General features: G+C 35.0%; 1 protein-coding gene across 1 annotated transcript; it reads right to left on the bottom strand.

Moving 5' to 3' along the window:
- Positions 1-237: 237 nt before the first annotated feature.
- Positions 238-12,421, bottom strand: LOC122145577 (putative palmitoyltransferase ZDHHC13). Its single transcript, XM_042759556.1, has 17 exons — positions 12,236-12,421; positions 11,363-11,574; positions 10,723-10,845; positions 9,909-9,986; positions 9,545-9,689; positions 9,380-9,444; positions 8,352-8,514; positions 6,568-6,693; positions 5,624-5,757; positions 4,642-4,742; positions 4,360-4,484; positions 3,689-3,751; positions 3,326-3,419; positions 3,141-3,224; positions 2,574-2,731; positions 1,270-1,367; positions 238-1,191 (listed from the first exon to the last, which is right to left on the bottom strand). Exons 1-17 carry the CDS (start codon positions 12,257-12,259, stop codon positions 1,047-1,049), a joined length of 1,938 nt encoding a protein of 645 aa, XP_042615490.1. The 5' UTR covers positions 12,260-12,421; the 3' UTR covers positions 238-1,046.
- Between the last annotated feature and the right edge of the window lie 1,806 nt (positions 12,422-14,227).

The raw sequence follows: 14,227 nt of genomic DNA, 5'->3' as shown, positions 1-14,227 counted from the left end.
CTTTGCATCACAGGAATACATTATTTTATAAAATGAATAGAACAGAAAACAGTTATTGTAAATTGAAATAATATTTCACAATAATTCAGTTTTAATGTATTTTTGATCAAGTAAATGCAGCACTTTAGATAATAGTGGTTGTAATGCAAGTTACTCAATTTTTTTTTTCAAATTTTTGTATTTTGTTAGATCTGCAACAAATATACACTGACCTAGAAAAACACTCTGACCAGCAAATTACAAAAGTCATCAGATTTATTCCAAAGCAAAGAGCGGGATTCAAAAACAGCACTTTTCCCTTATAATGACATACTGCGCAATAAAGTATAATGAATAGAATTGAGAATTGCAGTAAAGAGCAAGCTGATGCTATCAGACACGGCCCTGTACTACACAGTTTTTATTAACGGCACCAATAAAAGAACAACTGCCTTTGAAAACATTACTGATTAAAGGTAACGATACTTATAGCTCATAAAATATCTTAAATGATATGAATCGTTCTGCATGTATAATGCAGTGGTTGTAATGCATCTGATCGTAGCGTAAAGTCATCTCAAATGCATTTAGATTCATCAAGGGATTAACGGTTCTCAAATGACAAGAAATCAGATTTTGTGTTCAATATGAGCTGCTAAATTTGCTATTTTTGTAGAAATAAAATTGCATTGATTTACAAATCTTTTCACAAAGAGCATACATATAGTGGTCACTTCCTGTAAAAGGACTTAAAAACCAAAACGTGATCTCACCATACCTTACAAAATATTTCTGTTCAAAATATAGCAGTATGCTTATAAACATGTATTCATCCTTATGTACAACTTAAGCTGCAAGGCAAAATCTAACCTCGAACGCACAGCACATATATACTATATTTCACTCAAATAGAAAAAGTGGATGTTCTTGCAAATAGAACAAAAGATTATCCAAACGAGCATTCAGTCTGTTCTTCATTTCCATCACTACAAAGGCATTTAAATCAAACCAATGGCTCCATAACTGGGGGCGTCGCTCTCCCTGAGTGGGTGACTGATCGCTGGGGGTCAAACAGCATCGGGGCCGCTGAACATGGGATGGTCTCTGCTGAGACCCATGGGATACTGTTGAGTCCAGTCCAGCACCACTGGCTTACAGAGACCACAGCAGCGCCACTGGAAGAAGTTCACCAGGTTCCTCACCACTCCAAGACTATGAGAGAAGAAATCAGATTAAAAAATAAGAGCTTTATGAGTGTGAATAACCCTAAACTAGTGAAAGCATCCTTACTTGAACGGGTTTTGTCTGAGAGAGAAGGCTTGAGGGAGTTTTCTCTGTCTGTGCATCAGGTTCGCTCTCTCGGCCGTCGTCAGCCCGAGGAACGCGATCTGTGAGGAGACAAAAACTATGAAGACTCTGCACACAGTTGTTTTTACTACTATAGCATTTATAAGTATATGTATTTATATGGTTTTTTTATGTTTTCATTTTAATTTTAGCTTAAGTTTTAGTAATTTTATTCTGTGCTTTTTTATATTTAACTTTATTTTTCATTCAGCTTTAGCTCTAACTATAATTTTTAAAAATGAGAAATGTTGCCAACTAACTGAAATAAATAGGTTTAATTTTTTTTCAAGTTTTATATTTTATTTCAGCATTATTTCAGTTACCAGCAATTTTCAATTTGTATTTTTTATTAAAGATTTTAAAGTTTTAGTTAACAATACTGTAGTTTACAACACTGTTATTAATAATTATTAATACTTTGAATATCATTTTGTTATTAATACACCTTATCAGTGTTCGCTTTGTTCAAAGCTGCTGTTATATTTTTGTAGAAAGAGGACACAATATATTGAGGATTACATTTTTTTTTTTTTTTTTTATTCTATATTATAGGTCTGATTAAGTTGATATTAGGCAAATATAATATCAGGGCATAATTCAAAAAGCATACTAGTTTTCAATGTAAAATTCAACATTTACTATCAACTATAATAATAATAATCATATTAAAAAAAATACTAAAAAAAAAAAGAAATAAAATTGCAATTGTAATCATCAACAGACACCACAACAAAAATAATTCACTCTGGTTCTTATGTCCTAATATGTGACCCTGGACCACAAAACCAGTGTCAATTTTTTGAAACTGAGATTTATACATGGTCTGAAAGCTGAATAAATAAGCTTTCCATTGATTTATTTGGATCAGACAATGTTTGGCTGAGATACAAATATTTGAAAATCTGGAATCTAAGGGGTGCAAAAAAAATCTAAATACTGAGAAAATCACCTTTAAAGTTGTCCAAATGAATTCTTAGCAATGCATATTACTAATCAAAAATTAAGTTTAGATATATTTATGGTTGGAAATTTACAAAATATCTTAATGGAACATGATCTTTACTTAATATCCTAATGATTTTAGGCATAAAAAAAATAGATAATTTTGACCCATACAATGTTTTTTTGGCTATTGCAAAAAATATATCCCAGCGACTTAAAACTGGTTTTGTGGTCCAGGGTCACTTATATTTGGCCAGATGTGCAGCTCTTTAGCTGGGATGTTTCACTGTTTACTCATCACTCACCTGGTAGAGCTGCACCAAAAGCAGGATGAAGGCCCAGGAAGCGTTTAAGAAAGCAAAGCAGAAGATGTAGAGCACCCAGGGAGAGCAGCTCGTCAGAGCGGTCACCGCCCCCCAGACACCCTCCTCTGTGTAGTGCAGTGGACAGTGTTTGGACCAGTCTACACACAGAGAAACACGCACATATTTTTTTTTTAATGAACATTTTCTTCTAGAGAGACTAAAAATGCAAGATGTTGTATTTTACAGACATCAACTCTTAATATATACACTACCATTCAAAAATCTGGGGACTTTCTATTCATCAGAGAATATGAAAAACCATGGTTTCCACAAAAATAAGCAGCATAACTGTTTTCAGTATGTGACACTGAAGAATGGTTTAATGATGCTGAAAATTCAGCTTTGCATCACAGGAATAAATTACAGTTTAGCATATATGCAAATAAAAAACATTTTAAATAATAATACAATTTCACAATATTATTTTACATTTTCAATTGAATCAATTCAGCCTTGGTGAGCTTAAGAGACATGCTTGTGTACACTGGAGTTGAAGTTGTGACTTACACATGATACTGCCGTAGAACATCCACATGCACAGAAAGCTCAGAGCAACCAGGAAAAGCACAAAGTACGGGTGATTTCTGGCCCCTGTAAAAAAAAAAGAAAAAAAAAAAAAGAGGTTAGCATGAGTGATTCATAATGAGAGCAAAATCTGAGAGAGATAAAACATCTTAGTTTGTGCATGTTACCTATGCAGCCATTGATCCAAATGGAGTGGTGGTCCTGTTTAGCGACACAGGCATTACAGGAAAAGCAGTGATTTGCTCTCATTGGCTTTCTCATCTGCAAAACAAGGTTTTGAAATCATTTGATTATTAGGAAACGTTGTAGAATGTTTACAATATGTGGTCCTGTCAGGGCAATAATATACAATCCTAGAGTAAAACTGTGTTTCCAAACTCTGGTCACATGGAAAGTGCTTGTGATTGGACTCAGTCAGTCATAAATCTCAAACAAGTTTGAATTTATCTTGTACAATTTCCCAACCTGGTTTTCACCTTTTTCAATTTGTGTCTTCTGACTCTCATCACTGAAAATAAATAATAACTTACCATACAAGAAGTGCAAAATATCCTGGGATCCAGACAGCCCGCCTCTGCCAGAACCACAATATTCTACAAAGAGACAGACGAACGCGTTAAAGTCGCCTAAATAGATGCGTCAGACGAGAAAAAGTGTCACAGAACCTAAAGAATCATCAGGTCAAACAACACAAGTAATCCTAAACAGACTCATCCAATTGAAAAGCTCAGAATAAATCGATTAAAACATGTGAAGAGAGACAATGTCAAAATATAGTTTTTACTTAAACATAAATGTTACATTTTTGTTATAAAATATAAAAAAATAAATATTTAGATTTAAATTGAAATTTTTAGTTATTTAAAATACAATTAGTACAAAAAATATGTATAAACATGCTTGCTATATATATTGTTGTATTTGTTTTTACTTTTCATTACTATCATTTTCTTTTATTATTATTTTTTTAAGTTGCTTTGAAAAAAGCATCAGCTGAATTAATGAATGTATGTATATACAAGCATTTTCTCATGACATTCTCTCCATATATATCTTCTATAATCACTGATACTAGTTTAAGTCATATGTTGGCAGTATCCCGACCATCCAATCAGAATCTCACCGTAAGTAACTGACACGTTTATTAATCAATCAGATAGCGGCACCAAGCCAGCCAATCACAGCCAAAGTCAGTTCTTACCTTCTTCTTCTCCTCCTCAGTTGCCTTGACGATGCCAGGGTCTGTCCTGCAGGAGCGGAGGTAGTAATACAGTAAGGCTGTGATGTTGACTGTGAAGAGCATCTGAACCGTAGCACTTGGGTCATGTGAACGACGCATGTTAAGGTCTCTACAAACACCCAACACATACAACTATAATATCTAGAACATCAGGTGGATTTATAAAACCCATCATGGCTGGTATAAACACATCTGCATGAAAGTTATGATTAGTTTCATATGTCTGGTATTATTCAAGGATATCAGGCAGAAACCACAGGACCCAGGTGACCACCATCCAGAAGACAGAAGCCATGAGACCTGTGGAGGGAATCAAAGACCTCACCGCCACAGTCGCCAACTGCCTACAGAAACAAACCACATGAACGGGACAGCATTGTTACGACACTTTCAATAGTGGGAATAACAGTTCTTCTTCTAAATTGTATCTTTCTGTTCTAATCTCTTACTGTGTCTGTGTACCATAGATATTTAAGTGGTGCTCTAAGGCTGAACCAGTGGTTTTCAGTCCTGGTCCCGGGGACCCACTGAGGGACATACAAAAGAGTGGTGGGCCCCCAGCACCAGGATTGAAAACCACTGGGCTAAACATGTTAATGCTCTACTGAGCTTACAGTGCCCTCATGAGGAAGTCAATATTATTGCACACACAGTAATTTTGTTCACATATTCGCATCTGCTTAATTATCAAATGTATGTGCAATGGCATTGCAAATTATATTAAGCCCTTCATACACAGACATACAGCCATGATCTGTCTCTCGCTCTCTTTGTTTTTTTTTTTTTTTTTAAAGATTTCAATACCAAACAATTCATAAAGCATTTGTTTCTGAGAAAGTGCAGTATTCTGAATTATTTACTTAAAAATCTGAAATTATATATATAAAAAATGAATATTAAAATTCTTATTTATATTTTTAAATGTAAAAATATTTATATTAAAATCAGAGCAATTTAAAATTAGTAATATATATATGTGTATATATGTGTGTGTATATATATATATATATATATATATATATATATATATATATATATATATAATGTTATATTAAACAAAATATGTTGGGGGTTTTTCACTTTAGACAGACAAACTGTCACAAAATGTACAATGCAATAAATTTGTTGTAAAAATTATGAGTGATATTGTAGTAACAGGGCCTTTTAAATCCATATGTATGATAAATCAGTGAAGCCAGTGTTTTTGTCGATGCTCAAACGACACCTTGAAGTGAGGTTGATCACAGCTATGACGCAGACCAGCAGCACACCCTTCAATAACCAGGACTCTGTCTTCATGTCTAATATGGAACCGATGGCTCCCACCACAACAAGACTGAAGACACACAGTAGAAAGACCTGAAACACACAGTCACATACACACCATCACACACTCAGTCTGAATAATGAAGGCTTTTCAACCGCGCTGAAAAATCAGGGTTATAACAGCAGAGGAATGTGGGTCGAGAATAAGTGGAATGTTATTTTCTTGTTTAATAAAAGCCTAAAAATGGTGAATTCTCCAGGGCCAAACACACATTATGTGAGAAATTGGCTGCTTTTGTTTCTGAAAGCTTAATTCAAGGTTAAATACAGCCCTGGGATTCAAAAAAACTTGCATCAATACTAAATAAAAAACCATATTTACAACTAAACTTTTGTGTGTGTGTGTTGGCCTGGAACAGTTGATGCAAATCCAACCAATAAAACTGGGATTCATATGAAATAAAACACCATTTTTACTATTAAACTTTATTTATTTATTTGCTTTGGACACAATATCTAAAATCACACACATTTAAAACAATAAAAACATGTTTATGAATTATAATATTAAGTACATAAAATCTAGATGATTAATTTTATCACTACTACTACTATTAATAATTTATTATTAGATATAATATTCATATAACATCCTGTAAGCATATAACATCCACATAATACAATTATAATAATGATAACAGTATTATAATATATATTATAAGTATAATATATTTAGTCAAATCCATTGCACAAATGCATCTAATTTAACATGAGGTTAAATTAGAGGTTTGTTCGAATTTAAAATACCAAACTGAATTAAAGTGAATTAAATCTACATCACAAAGTGAGACTTATTTTCTAAGCTGAACTTGTTGGCTTGAGTGTGTGTAAGCATGAGTGTACCTTGTATCTGCTGAGCAGTTTGAGACACGCGGAGTTGGCTTTCATTCGTTCTGTCTTCACCACACTGAGCGTGTGAATGAGCAGAGGGCTGTGCACCTGGTGCGCCAGGTCAATGGGAGTGTGACCCTGAGAATAACACAAAAACATCAGTAAAAAAAGAATACAAGCTAAAGCTCAACTTTCAAACTGAACGGCCAGTTTAGTGAAGGGCACTGCTTTGGAGCCAGTTTTACAGCTATGGAGAAACACTACTCTTTTGTTCTGATGGTTTAAACTGCATCATTACGGCTTTAGAATTACTGACTCACTGGACGCGTAATAACAAACTACAAGATGTTTAAAATTTATGTGGAATGAAGGATATCACTTTCAGAAAGTACACAGTTTTTAAGCCCAGTCGATGACTGCAGTCATTTTAACAATACATAAATAAAACATAAAATCAAAGTTGATCCTATTTACTACATTAATAAATATCTCTGTTCTTATTATGCACAGTTCACCCAAAAAAAAAAACTCAATTATAAATCATCAAAATGTAATAACATTATACTTTGTTTTCTGCTGATGCAAACAAGGTTAAAGTGATAGTTCACCCAAAAATTTAAATTCCATTTTTACCTCAGTTTGTTCCAAACCTGCATGACTTTCTTTCTTTATATATTATTTTGAAGAATTTTGGTATCCAAACAGTTTCGGGTCCCTTTGACTTCCATTGTATTTATTTATTTTTTTTTCATACTATGATGTCAAGAGTAAGTCTATTTATTGATTGACTTGTGAATTTACAAGTCATTTACTAAGTTAAAGGGATGCTCCACCCCAAAATGAAAATTTTGTCATTAATCACTTAAACCCATAAAAGCTCCGTTCGTCTTCAGAACACAATTTAAGATGTTTTGGATGAAAACCGGGAGCCTTGAGACTGTCCCATAGACTGCCAAGTAAGTTACACTGTTAAGGTCCAGAAAAGTATGAAAAGCATCATCAGAATACTCCATCTGCCATCAGTGATTCAACCGTAACGTTATGAAGCGACGATGATACTTTTTGTAAGAGAAAAAAACAGAAATAATGACTTTATTCAACAATTTGTCTCCTATCCCCACATCACCGTAGAGCCATTTGGTAAAACACCTGCTGAAAGCGAACTGTGTATTCTCTACTGTGTCAGCCGCAACACAAGGATGCGCTGTTTTCTTTCAAATCAAAGTGTAAATACACGTAGAAAACGTATTCTTGTGGTGCGGCTGACACAGAATAGCATACGCAGTTTGCATTCAGCAGGTGTTTTCCAAAATGGCGCTATGGTGACGCGGAGACACAGAGGAGACAAATTATTGATTAAAGTCATTATTTTTGTTTTCTTCATACAAAAAGTATTCTCGTCGCTTCATAACGTTACGGTTGAATCACTGATGGCAGATGGAGTATTCTAAAGATGTTTTTCATACTTTCCTGGGCCTTGACAGTGTATTTTACTTTCCAGTCTATGGGACAGTCACAAGCTTCCCGGTTTTCATCCAAAATATCTTAAATTGTGTTCCGAAGACGAACAAAGCTTTTACGAGTTTGGAACGACATGGGGGTAAGTTATTAATGACAAAATGAAAATTTTCATTTTGGGGTGGAGTAACCCTTAAATAGGAACTGAAACTGTTTTGTTACCAACATTCTCCAAAATAAGAAAGTCTTGCAGGTTTGGAACAACATAAGGGGGAATAAATAACAGAATTTTCATTTTTGGATGGACTGTCTCTTTAAGAGCATCTTTAGTCACTTACATTGGCATTCTCCAGGTCAACACTTGCTCCAGCCTCCAGCAGGACGTGGACCGAATCGACGTTGCCGGCCAGCACAGCGCAGTGCAGAGGTGAGTTTCTGTTCATTTTATCAACCGCATTCACTGAAGCGTTGCACTTTATCAGGAAGTTTGTAGGCTCAGGTCTGTGTTTCAGAAAACCAAAACAACAAGGTGTGAAAAAAAGAGAAATATCAGGACAGGAAAGGGTCTAACCACAGCCTAAAGATGACTAAAATCTGCTATACTTTATGATATCTGAGCTAGACGTTTTGGGTAAAGCTTACTTTGAAATCACTTTACTTCCTTAATTTAAAATGACTCACTTTTGGCCAGCTGGCAGTAAAAGATGGCTACAAAATATAAATTACAGATATAAAATGTTACACATACTGTTGAAAAGTTGGTAAGTTGGTAAGATGTTTTAAGTTTTTTTGAAAGACATCTCCTATTTATGCTCACCAAGGCTGCATTTATTTGAGCAGAAATACAGGAATACAGTAATATTGTGAAATATTAATACAGTTTAAAATAACTTTTCTATTGTAATATATTGTAATATGTTATATATATTACTTTTTAAATAATTTATATTTAAAAACAAATATGAAGTACTGAAGTACTGAAGTATAAAGTATTGCTTATTCAAATATTGCGTTTATTATTGACTATATGAAGTAACTCCTGTATCAATTGTATCTTTTTTTCTACCCACTGTTAATGTTAGATGTATAAACCTGAAGAGAAACATTTTCAGTTAATTTTTACTTGAAACAGAAATCATTTGTAACATTATTATAAATGACTTTACTGTCACTTAACACATGCTTAAATAATTATAAATAAAAACTCTTACTGACCCAAATTTTTTAATATATTGTTAACATATATTTAATATGATCTATATAGATGTTTAATATAAGTTACAGTGTCATGGTAGGTTGAATCACAATTGGCAGTTCTAGTAAAAACTTAATTTCAGACCCCGATTGAGTCGATTGGTCATCTTACCCGATGATTTTTTGTGCTGCCAACATCAGTGGAGTCTGCCCATTAATGTCGGGTGAATCCACTTCCTACAACAACACAGGAACAAGAAGAGTATTCATCTGCATTACTCAGTATTCAAACCCTCCACCGTTATTTAAAATGTCACTGTGTGTGTTTGTGTCACACCTGTCCTTTGGCCATAAGGTATGCAGCGATGGGCATATGCTGGAAGAGAACAGCCAGATGGAGACCCCGATACCCTTCACCATCTGCTAATGATGGATCGGCTCCATATCGCATCAGCTGAATGACCATAGACAAATGACCCTGTCTGTTCAGAGGTGACCAGGAACAACATCAGCAGATATAAACCACGGACAAGTGGCACTTGCAAGCAAATGCTGCTAGAACCAATATTTTTGCATTGACTTTTAACTGCGCTTTGGTGATTTAAGTGGCTGTATGAATGCGGATAACAGTTCTTCAGAATCACACTTATGTTTCATCTTATATAATTGCATATGTATTGCTGTATCTATCTGAAATGTACCGTATGGCCCAGTGGAGTGGTGTTGAATTCAGGTCGCCGCCTAGTTGGTCAATGACAGCACCTTTAGATATGTAGTATCTATGAAACACAGCAGAACATACACAAATACAAATAAGAATAGGTTGAATAAGTGACATGATTTAAGTGTAACTCTTTTTATAATAATAATCTCTTCTGCTCACCAAGGCTGCATTTATTTGATCAAAAACACAGTAAAAGCAGTAATACTGTGAAATATTATTACAGTTTAAAATAATTGTTTTCTATTTATATATATTGTAAAATTTAATTTATTTATGTGATGACAGATAAATTAATTAAAAGTGACAGTAAAGACATTTAAAGTGTTAAAAAAATAAAATTATATTTCAAATAAATGCTGTTCAATTAACTTATTATTCATCCAAGAATCCTGCAAAAAATGTATCATGGTGTACCACAAAAATATTATGCAGCAAAAACCATTTTCCATATTTATAATAATAAGAACCATTAGTAATTCAGCGCTAATAATAATCAGCAAATTCAAATGCTTTTTGAAAGAACATGTGACACTGAAGACTGGAGTAATGATACTGAAAATTCAGCTTTGACTCACAGGAATAAATAACATCATAAAATATATTCAATGGTAAAACAGCTATTTTAAATTGTATTAATATTTCACAATATTGCTGTTTTTCCTGGATATCAAATAAACGCCGTCTTGGTGAGCATAAAGAGATTATTTCAAAAACATTTTCACAAATTTTAAATATTCCAAACGTATAACTCCATGAAAAAGACATGAAACATACAAAGAGACAAATCTTACTTGACCATATCTGCTCGATTATTGATGGCGGCCCAATGGAGCAGTGTAACATTCTCTTTGTCCGGCTGCCTGACGTCATAACCAGCCTCGATGAGTTCTTTACACCTCTCAAGAGCACCAAACCTACGATTTAAAACAATCAAGAGGAAAGACGCTGTTTATTTTTGCATCAGAATTGACTTGAATGAACATGTATACCCACATACACTGCAGGTTTTCTGCATGAACAAGTGATAAAAAGATCTGCATCGTCGAATGGAAACGAACTATTTGAGCAGTGTGAAGCATGCAGGTGAGAAAACAGATATGAACCCAGATAAATAACACACAACAGTATCCTGTATTTGTATTCTACATCACTTATGGTTTGTCTGCTTCTATACAACGGGAAGATGAGTGATCTGTTTACACAAATCTTCTACTCACTACTGAACAGTTAGATCTCAGAGTAAGATCCTATGTGAAATATTTACTGGAGGATGGAGGGGAATTTCACAAAGACTCTCAATAACACTTTTAATTATTTAGGGGTGAAAAGTGGCCTGAGCATCATTTTTGGAAGATTCACGCTTAATCCTAATCTCTGAGTATTAAGTGTAATCCCAGTGTGTTTATTGCATGTCAAGGGAATGAGTCTCACTGTGTTGCTTTGATGATATCCCAGGAACTGCTGTCCTCCGGGTGTGAGGCCTTCCTCGGCTGCTGCGTTGGATCAAGAGGTCCCGGGACCAGCTGGCCGTGGAAGCCACCGGGCATGAAACCGCCAAATCCGGGTCCTCCGTGACCGTGGCTGTGGGAGTGGCCACCGCCGTGTCCATGGCAACTGTCACCCATGTGACCGTGGGAGTGGCACTGTAAAATGTTACAACATGGGTTATTTTCTGACTGATTTTAAAGTTAACGCCAAATGCGACTGGTCTTGATAATTAACAAACTTAATTTGTTTTCTCAAGCTACACACATCCACTGACAGAAAGCATGGACATATTATTACTATTCATATTAGTAGTAATAGCAGTTATAGTAACTGGGAGCAAGTGCATGCAAAGTCTGACTATGTGACGTCAACATGGCAGGTGCCCACGACAAAACAAAATAAAACAAATTTTTCTATTTTTCTGACAGGTCTGGGGTCTTCAAAATTACTTTAGATTTTTAAATAAAATGAGTGCACATTTAAATAAAAGACAGAAATTTGGTTCAGTTCGGTGCATGTTAATAGTAAACAAATGGTTTGTCAATTTAATCTTCTGAAAACTGCAGCGGAACCATAACCATGTTCAAAATTTAGCACATATTTATAGTCAATAATAGCTAACGTTAATTAAAGTAATGACCATGGCTTGGCTATTTTAACGAGTCTAATATACTAAATACATGTATAAACTTGAATATTTGATCGATCAGCACGTACACACAGGTGATCAGTTAGCAACAGATGCTAAGTTAGCTTAACCGGTCTTATGAGTCCGTTTAACGACGAAACCAAAGAGAATTTAAACCGTTTTCTTACTTCGTCTCCTTCTGACCAGTCCATCACTTCTGTGCGAGGTTATCCCGGATTGATCTTGAAGGATTTACGCTGACAGAAACTGAAGACGGGCGTGCGACCGACGCATCTTCCACTTCCTGGAGACGAGTGACAAATCCTGCGCTCTGATTGGCCGCTTTGTCTCAGTGACGTTGCTTCGGTTTGCCTCCTTTGCATTTCCTTTCACACAAGAGCGAGCGCATTCCTTTGTGAGAAATGCAGATTATCATCACATCAGGGTTTACTCTCTGGGTATGTTAAATACCAGTTAAACGCGGTGTTCCGGTTCAGTTTGTGAAACATTGTGAAAATGAGATTGCACGTGAATGAGATTGTCTTTAAGATATTTTCAGGCATTGTGTAAAATTATTATAATAATAAATGTAATCGCACTATTCCAGGTGTCTGCAGAGCTAACAAAAAATAAAAAAGTTTCATGGTAATAATATTTTAGCACATGATATTATAACAATAGGCTACTGTTTTTGGACATGTGTGGCAATACAATGCTAATTGCATTGTCTGTCTACACAAACCCTAACACTTTAGGGTACTCGTCAGGCTTTTATTTATTTATTTATGAATATTTTTTTCTAAATGTGTAGCCTATATGTGCCCAAAGTATAAACGTACCTGCAGAGGCACTTTTATTTGCCTACATTTTACATACTAGTCATTCTTGCATTTGCATTGTCGTTGTTAAAGGGGAAAAAATGTAAATGTAAGATTTTTAGTATTATCTTATGCTGAATGAGCCCAGTTTAACAGGGCTGCTGCAGGTTCAAGAGTACAGCAGGTGATGTCAGTTCAGCTGAAAGCATAGAAATGTGGTGTGGCAGAATGTCTTTATTGGCTTCTTTCGCCCATCAAACCCATATTAAACCACAGCACCATTTAAAAGAACAATATTCAAGACACAATATTGAGACACAATTATCAACTGATCTTTCATTAAATAACTGAGATCATATTACCCACAGTAGGAGTTTGAAGTACAATTTTGAAGTGCTTACTATTTTTGAATAGCTACCCACGTGGATGTTATGAGAGGAAGTTTAATTCCTTGTGTATAGTGTATATTGATCACCAGATGGCGCCATATCCTGTAAGTTACTAATGGAACCCTTAACATGATTTTGTTGCCAGTACAGAACTATCTATCTATCTATCTATCTATCTATCTATCTATCTATCTATCTATCTATCTATCTATCTATCTATCTATCTATCTATCTATCTATCTGAATGTCTGAACACTGAATGAACTAGCCTCTTCAGAAACCTGTTTATGTGGTTGATTTCGGAGCTGGAGTAAGAATAATAGCCACTCTACATATATACAGCTCATTAATACCTACGGGAGACCAAGGGTTTATTAGCATAATTAATTTAATCAGCAGGGGCTCCGTGTAATCTCTCTCTTTTTTATTCCAGGGTTGAGAGAACATAATTACGTTGACGAGATTGATGTATTTACATTGTTCTCTAGCCTCATTAAGTGTAATGTATGTGACCCACCACTCAAACCATTGTGAAATATCTCTGAAGTCAAGGCCCTTTTTTGTCATAAAGGATAAATGTATTATGGATTTATGAAAGGCTTAGGAAAACAGCCATATTGAAATGACAAAACACACAAGTATGGATGACTTCGATGTAGCTACTCACAACTCGTGTATACTGTAACAAAACCATATTAGTTTCCTGCAGCGGACATATTCCTCATCCTCACAAAACCAGCACAGTTCATTCAGTCTCATTAGTATGTAATGGCAGTACAGAGGGGTTAAAGATGGCTGCAGGCATGATGCTGAGCTTTTGTCTCCATCTGTCTCGTGTGTGTTTAGGGCTCTTACATGAGCATGTCGCACGGTGGACATCATGAGCTAATGAGCTAAAAAATGGTGGGCCACCACACTTTGAACTTCCTGTATTCTCTCACACGTTTCACTTTAAGCTTACAAAATATGCTGT

The sequence above is a fragment of the Cyprinus carpio genome, chromosome A7 (assembly GCF_018340385.1).
Source record: "Cyprinus carpio isolate SPL01 chromosome A7, ASM1834038v1, whole genome shotgun sequence".
Lineage (NCBI taxonomy): Eukaryota > Metazoa > Chordata > Actinopteri > Cypriniformes > Cyprinidae > Cyprinus > Cyprinus carpio.
The sequence above is the reverse complement of the archived record's forward strand: the minus strand, read 5'-3'. Positions and strand labels throughout refer to the sequence as shown.

Excerpts from the sequence above, each read along its gene's own strand:
- LOC122145577 (XM_042759556.1), bottom strand. The coding sequence starts at position 12,259 with ATGGACTGGTCAGAAGGAGACGAA. Across the intron at positions 9,690-9,908 it reads CCACTCCACTGGGCCATACG|ACAGGGTCATTTGTCTATGG; the intron begins GTACATTTCAGA and ends ACCTCTGAACAG. Across the intron at positions 8,515-9,379 it reads GCAGCACAAAAAATCATCGG|ACCTGAGCCTACAAACTTCC; the intron begins GTAAGATGACCA and ends TCTGAAACACAG.